Source organism: Paramormyrops kingsleyae, chromosome 21 (genome assembly GCF_048594095.1).
Source record: "Paramormyrops kingsleyae isolate MSU_618 chromosome 21, PKINGS_0.4, whole genome shotgun sequence".
Classification (NCBI taxonomy): Eukaryota; Metazoa; Chordata; class Actinopteri; order Osteoglossiformes; family Mormyridae; genus Paramormyrops; species Paramormyrops kingsleyae.
This window is the reverse complement of record NC_132817.1, coordinates 14,019,901-14,027,442: the sequence shown is the minus strand read 5'-3', so window position 1 is coordinate 14,027,442 and position 7,542 is coordinate 14,019,901. Positions and strand designations below refer to the sequence as shown.

The window sequence follows — 7,542 nt, the reverse complement described above, 5'->3', positions numbered from 1 at the left end:
AAAATGTGTGCACCTCAACACCGGTTACTCAGAGGGAAGATCCAGAGACAGCCAGGGGAGACCAGGCGAGGAAGTTACTCTAGTGTGTTACTTCATTATTTATTCTCCTAATGGATTCCCCAAAATAGAAATGGTTTCATGATGGACTAGATGTGGGGGGCAGATAACATGGAAACTGACGGTCATTTAGTGGGGTCTTGTGCTATGGTGTTGCCAAATGCGACATCAGCTGACGTCAAACGTAGAGCAGCGCTGGCTTGTTCTGTGCTCTGATGGCTGGATGCTAATATGTTTGCTGGCTCTGTGGCCTGATGTTTGGGGGCAGTGAGGCTGGATCTGGGGGGGGGGGGGTTGGGGGGGGGGGGGTATGTCCCCTACTTGGCCGTTCATGCCAGTGCCCGTCTGTCTGTCATGGGGAAAACAGCTTATTATTGTGAAATTAAGTCATAGGTTACAAAACCGCTAACAGCATTCAGTTTAACCGCTTTATTTTGAATATCAAAATAAAGTTTTCAATATGAATAAATCAATAAATCATAAATGTTTTCAGTAGTGACTAGCATAAAATGACTAAAGTGAAAATTAATAGTAAAATCATATTTTTAATTCATTCAGGTAGGCCATCAGTATCTATCAGCGCGGTAGGATCTTCTCTGTGATTGGCTTGTTCAGTGGTTCAGTCTCTTCATGTGACAAGGTGATGAACAGGCTGTTTCCTGCAGACATTACAGCGGCTAATGATGTTCTTCAGGAAGGGCTCCTTAAGTGTCTGAGACTCTGGTTTTCTGTAGAAGGATACACAGTGCTGTTTTGGTATCTGTCTGTGAGCGCTACCAGCTAACATGCCTCCATGATATGCCACATAAATGAAAGCAACATCAAGTATAATTACCTGGGATATTTGGTTGAAAATTGACTTTACTCATTTACTGTACAGTACCTTGCAAAAAATCTTATGCTGCCAAAGAAAGTGATGTTTAAATAATCTTCATGTTGGTGTAAAACTATGCTTTTACACCTGTCAAAGTGTAATAGCTTACCCATTTCAAAACTTCTGCTAAAATCACCCCAGTATTTGCAGCAACCATCCAATACAGCCGTGTGTTTTTTGACTCAACAACCAGCACAGCTCGCATAGCTAATCAATATCTCATTTTTTAACTTTCTAACTAATTAAATTAATGAATTGAACTGGAGGTGAAGCTGAATAGATACATGGAATGGCTGCGGTGCCCCTGAGGAACTGAAGCGATGTTCATCTAGCCATCCAACAAGATATCAGTAACTTTTTGGAGAACAGAAGAAATTCTTACTAGTCTTTATAGTGTTATTTTCAATTTGCATATCTTGTTCTGAGCAAAAGTACATGTAGTACCCAGATAAATGGCTTCAAATATTTCTTTTGACTGCCTAAGACTTTTGCACAGGTCTGTATATGCAGGCTATTACCTAAAATCAGTTTAACATAAAATGAAGCCATAGATACCAAGACAGAAAAATAGATACAAAAGCAGTCATCTTGGCAGCATAGAGGGAAGCTCCAGACAACACTGAAGACAATCAGCAATTATATTTACTTGAACATGTGGGAGGGGCCAAGAGAGGCCAGCCAATAGCTGGAGGAGTCGGTATCGTAGTCACAGGTCCCGCGTCCATGGCATTCGATGAAGGGGACCCTACGAAATTGCTCCAGACAGGACCCAGCGGAGCCAAGAGGCTGGCCAGAACCTTCTGCGCCTGCAGCAGTTTGCTGTGGGCATGATGAGGAGAAAGGCAGGTGAACCACATTCACATGGTGTTAGTTCCTACTAAGCAGCCCATCTAAATGGTCTCATTTCCTACCATGGCGAAGGAGTACCCAGTCCACAGGGAGAGCCAGCCGGGTGGACAATCTGGGACGTAAGTGTTTTGGCTGTGGACGGTCATGACATATGTGCTGGATTCACAAACTGAGCACCTGAAAGGCAAACAACACAACTAGCCCAGGTAATACCTGTACAAGCCATCCCACACCATCCAGTGTGCTGAGACTGCGAGGTCTTCATCAGGGGCGTTGTGCAAAGCAAATTTGTGAGTAGGCACCATTTCAAAACCACTCAAAAGACAGGAATAGGATGGGGGAGGGGATTAAGAGATGTGATCTGATGGAGGAAACTCGCTTATTGGCCAGATTATCCTGACTGCAAGTTTATTGCAAGTTTAATGATGTGTTGTCCACAGTCAATATAGGCACATTATTGGTTGACTGAATAATATGTTACATTTTTACAAAATATTGGCACGTGTCTACCTAAATTTATTGGCACAACGCCACTGGTCTTCATGGTGGCCAGAAGCTCTGTGAGGGCAGTGTTTGCCTTTACCTGCTAATGAATCTGGTCAGTAGGTCGCCTGAAATGGGCTCCCTGTTTTTGGGCGTGACCTCATCGGTGGACAGCCAATAGGAGTAGTCATTGCGGGAGGCATACTGACAGGTCTTGTTTATGTCACAGAAGAGGAAGGGCATGGGGGAGAAACGAGGAAGGCAGCTTCCCATGGTTCCTGAAGGTCAGCAGCATATAGAGACGTCATGAGTTTGAGACTCTTGAGTTAAGGATTCTTTTGTTGAACTCTTGTATGTCTTAATGAGTGTTTAAGACGTGTCTGCATTCGTGTGTGAGCCATACCCAGATCTTGGCCGTGGCCTTGCTCATTGGCGTTGATGAAGAGCAGGGAGTACCCAGAACTGAGGGCTGTGGTGCCTGAGGGGCAGCTTGGTATCTGCAGCCCCTGGCTATGCCTTGTGAAGAGGAAGCTGTTACCAGTAGCACTGAAACTGCCACCCCCAGGGGGGCCTGGCCTGCCCTTATGTCCTGGGGGCCCTGGATACCCTTGTGGCCCTGTGGTGAGGGGGGGGGAGGGAGATGAGAGGGTAGTAACACCATTGGTTGGAGTCTGATTAGGTCAGGGGCCTCATAGGTCAGACGTATGTAGGTGTGACTTTGTTTCCACCCCACCTGGTGGTCCAGGAAGCCCCTCTTCTCCTTTACGCCCAGCAAAGCCTGGCAGACCTGGGTCCCCGAAACCACGGGGGCCTTCGGGGCCAGGATGACCTAGGAATTCAAGTAACATCCCAAGTCAAATTCTCATGTTTCCAAGTTTTACTGTCATTTGTACATACAGTACCTTGAGCTTTCTGCCTGTCTGCTGTCTTCAGACTATTTCCAATAAATACCAAAGAATAATAACAAGATCTAACGATAAGAAAATCCAAAATAACAGCGCTGCAGGCAAGCTCCCCTCATCTGAATGTAGGGGTAGGATCGGGGAATAAAGTATCAAAGTGCATTACACTTGTTGAGGAGTCTAATTTTCTATAAAAACTATTCCTGAATTGTGCTCTTAGTGCTGAACACCTTATACCATCTTCCAGATGGGAGGGGGGAGGAAAGCGACTGCAGTCCTGCCTGATGATAACAGTACCAAGGGAGAAGTTAAAGATGCCATCAAAAGCAAGACTTCCTCTACCTGGAGGTCCAGGTGGTCCCGGTGAGCCTGGGAGACCAAGAGGTCCTGGATCTCCAGGGCGTCCCAATGGCCCTGGATCCCCTCTGATCCCATTGTGGCACGGACCTGAGCCTATCAGAGGATACAGTCTGGTTAATGTTCAGTGGATACAGTCTGGTTAATGTTCAGAGGATACAGTCTGGTTAATGTTCAGTGCATAGTCATTCTGGCACAGTTGCTCCATAGCTACACACCAGTTTTCTGTAAGATGGAGTCTGCATTTCCATTAGGATTGTTTTAGATGTGATACTGGTAAAATACGATGGCAAATATTCCTGTTTAAAAAATGATGCATTTTAATTGTTTACTACAGGAATTCTTTACTTAAGGGGATGCAAATATTAATATACATGAAAATAACTAACCACTATTTGACCACTTTTTAAATTAATCACCATTAAAGGTATTAAATTATTATTAAATTAAGCACTATTACAATTAACATAGATACTGATGGTGAAATAACTTGGACTGATTATGACTTGACATGACTTGCTTGAATAACGTCTCTGACTTGCCTTGATTTGCTTACTCTAAAAAAGCATGACTTGAGACTTGAGTCTTGACTGGAAGCTTAAAGAATGGGTAGGACTTTTTTGTAACTTGTGTACATGTGACTTATGGCCATGTCTGCTTCACCCCCTACATCACCGTAGTGTTCAGTGCACTACAGTGTTCAGTTCTGGATGTTATGTACTAATGACTGGTCCTACCTGGCGGTCCTGGTGGACCCTTTGTCCCTGGCTCTCCTTTTGGACCAGGATAAGTTCCTGTCTCTCCATCGTCACCTGAAGCAGTGCAATATTTTTTATGTTATGTTTTGCTATTGACTGCGACTGCAATAACCTACAACATCATATGTTTTCACCATGATATTATAACAACAGCCAAACCAAAGTGCCCAGCGGTGAAGGTGTTCAGCATGTTCTTGTACCGGCTGGTCCGCGGGCGCCAGGAAATCCTTGATCACCTCTTGAACCCTTTTCCCCGGGGAATCCCGGAGGTCCCTGAGGGCCCGCACCTTCATTAACGTGATGAGCCGACAAGCCAAAACATAATGACCACTATCCCGTAAAAACGGTGCATGTCAAAGGCAGAGACAGTAAGCTTACATTCGCTACTTGTAGTTTACATGTTGGTAGCAGAAGAAATGGGCAGGGATAAAGATCTGGGTGACTTTGACAAGGACCAAATCATTGTGGCCAGACTGGGTTTCAGAATCTCTGAAACAGCAAGGCTTGTGGGGAGGTCATGGTCGGCCGTGGCGATCATAATGTTTCGACTCATCAGTATATATAGAGTATATATATTATGTGCATAAACACACTAAACATTTACGCATGATTATTACAATACTGTATATGTATATGAAGATGCCCCACAGTGTTCGGTCGTGTCACTCACCAGTCTGCCTGGATGACCTGCATCTCCCTGACTCCCAGGAAGCCCCTTAGAACCCAGAAGTCCTGGGTCCCCTTTGTCTCCTTTATTTCCAGGAAATGGTGGACCTGGGGGCCCCCGAGGACCTGAGGGACCTGTAGCCCGAGAGATATACATTACCAGTCAAAAGTTTGGACACGCCAAGCTGCCTACAAAGGAGAGTGATAGCGTGTCGCATCACATGACCTGGTCACCTGACCTAAAAAGAGTAGAAATGGTTTTGGAGGTGTTAAAGGAAGAGCGACCAATGAGTGCTCAGCATATATGGGACCTCCTTCAGGAGAGCAGGAAAAGCATCCCAGGAGGTGACCTCGCAAGACGGGCGTAGAGGAGACAGTAGGGTCAGCCTGTCCCTGGAGCAGTCAAGGTTAAGGGCTTTGCTCAAGGTCCCAATAATGGGATCACTTTGGCGACCCAGGGATTTGAACTGGCAACCTTCTCAGACCCAACCAACAGAGCACCCCCCCCAACAAATAATAATTTTTTTGTTTAATATTTTTTTTTCGTAAATGTCATATAGTTTTGAAATCTTTATTCAGAAATGTAGATGATACTACAAATAAACTTTTCTAGGTGTCCAAACTTTTGACTGGTACTGTAGGTAAATACAAAAACAGGTGGAAATTTACACAAGCGAGTACTAGACAGGTAAGGAATCGGCTGAGTGTATCTTACCTGGCCTTCCAGGACTGCCATTTTGACCTGGTTCTCCTTTCCCTCCAGGGATGCAGATACTATCAGGCCCAGGGGAACCTGGTGGCCCACGTAGTCCATTTGGACCCGGGGGCCCAGGATCCCCAGGGCAGCCTGGAGATCCAAAGCTCGGAGGACCAGGTGGTCCTGGTTCTCCTGGTTCACCTGGAGAGGAAAGTTACAACCAGTCAGCCAGGGAAGCTCACAGACCGTCTGCCTCTTACCAGTGCACCTCATACAGGAGTCAGATTGGAGACCGAAAGTGAGGACTGAATTGACTCTGAGAACATTGGAAAGTCCAATTAGCTGGAGCAGAAGCCTGGACTCCATAGAACTGCACCTCCTACCCCACAAGCACTGCCACTCTGATTTATACATTGGTTACCTCCCACATTGATCATTGTAATTCTTTCCTATCTTGTCTTCCACATAAGCTTCTTCACAAACTTAAGCTTTTGCAGAATTCAGCTGCTTGTTTTGTAAAGTCCCGTCCACACAACACATAACTCCCATTCTTCAATGGCTTCACTGTTAAATTTCATATTGATTTCAAAATTCTTCTCCTCACCTCCAAAGCTCTTCAGAACCTCGCTCCACCCTATCTCTCAGATCTCATACCTCCCTACACCTCCTCTCGCACTCTTAGGTCTTCAGTATCTGTTTTTTTGTCACACCCCCTGCCTGCTTGGTCACCATGGGTTCCAGGGATTTTAGTCGTGTTGCTCAACGTCTCTGGAAACTCTCTACCAAAAGATATCTAGAACATTGATTCTCTATACATATTCAAATCCCGGTTAATAACTCACTTATTTAGAACTGCACGTTCCATGTGATTTTGGGCTGCACTCCAATCAAGTACAACTGTATAGCCTTTAAAACGCTCCATTATGCAGGCTGTGTTATCTATTTGTGGTTTTATTTTTTGTCGTCTACTATCTGCCTGTAACTACTAAAAATTTTGGGCCCCATGAAAGCATATTATTTTGGGCCCCCAACCCAGATGAATCGGATTATGTTCCAAATTTTTTAGGGCCACAGTCACTCAGGGGCCCCTGGAATGACCCTAACTTTCCCCCGTTTACGGCACCCCTGCTGCTACTTATTGCTATTGTACAGTGACCTTGATTAACCTGAAAGGCACCTATAAATAAAATGCATTATTATTATTATAATAGAAATCCACCTTTACCATCTGCTTGCATGAGCTGCTACTTGCCTGGCTTTCCCGGTGGCCCCGGCCTCCGTATACCGTAGAAACCTCTGCCTGTGGGGAGAGCACAGAGTAAGACAGAGGCTTTGAGCTCCACAGACTGGAGCTTCAGCGGTGCTGGGGGTGGCACAGGCTTGCCTTCACCGCTTTTGGCTTCTCTTTTGACTGACGCAGCACCACAGCATGTTTGATGGAAAAATTCAGTTTGCTCTCGAGGTAAAGTTTCAACATAGCATTCGATTGTCTATTCAGTCACATTCGTTGCTCACAGAGCACATCGACGTTCACTTGAGCTACTTAAAATTTGAAACTAAAGGAACCTTGATGATAGTCCTGCCCTGGATGGCTGCTATTACCACTTTTCCATAGATCTCAGGAAAGGAATTAAAGTAGATGACCTGTGTCTCCTTTTGGTCCCGGTGGCCCTGGTACCCCATCACGTCCCTGACTTCCCTTCATTCCAGGAGGGCCTGGGACTCCAGGAATGCCAGGTTGTCCTTGATCATGATGCAGAGTTTAGACAGACTGTCAGCCTGCTATACTTTACCTCATTCCTCCAGATCCCATTATTGAAATGCACCTTAATGATGCATCAGAAAGCCTTATATATTGCTTGATATTAAAAATTGATATTAATGATTTCATCGCCTATA

At 45.2% G+C, this 7,542-nt stretch overlaps 1 protein-coding gene across 3 annotated transcripts in view; it reads right to left on the bottom strand.

The window, feature by feature from the left end:
* Positions 1-471: 471 nt before the first annotated feature.
* The window catches only part of LOC111836661 (uncharacterized), a 28,504-nt gene continuing 21,433 nt past the window's right edge, over positions 472-7,542 (bottom strand). For 2 of the 3 annotated variants that reach the window (XM_023798148.2, XM_072704186.1), the window contains exons 40-52: positions 7,288-7,386; positions 6,896-6,943; positions 5,662-5,844; positions 4,951-5,081; positions 4,481-4,553; positions 4,260-4,334; positions 3,508-3,618; positions 2,997-3,092; positions 2,667-2,879; positions 2,364-2,541; positions 1,843-1,957; positions 1,578-1,750; positions 472-785 (exon numbers count right to left, since the gene is read on the bottom strand). In XM_023798148.2, the coding sequence (XP_023653916.2) occupies positions 686-785; positions 1,578-1,750; positions 1,843-1,957; positions 2,364-2,541; positions 2,667-2,879; positions 2,997-3,092; positions 3,508-3,618; positions 4,260-4,334; positions 4,481-4,553; positions 4,951-5,081; positions 5,662-5,844; positions 6,896-6,943; positions 7,288-7,386 (1,595 nt within the window). In that variant the 3' untranslated portion in view covers positions 472-685. Of the gene's footprint in view, positions 786-1,577; positions 1,751-1,842; positions 1,958-2,363; positions 2,542-2,666; positions 2,880-2,996; positions 3,093-3,507; positions 3,619-4,259; positions 4,335-4,480; positions 4,554-4,950; positions 5,082-5,661; positions 5,845-6,895; positions 6,944-7,287; positions 7,387-7,542 lie in introns of those variants that run through there. The other variant, XR_011984545.1, reaches the window with a different exon arrangement.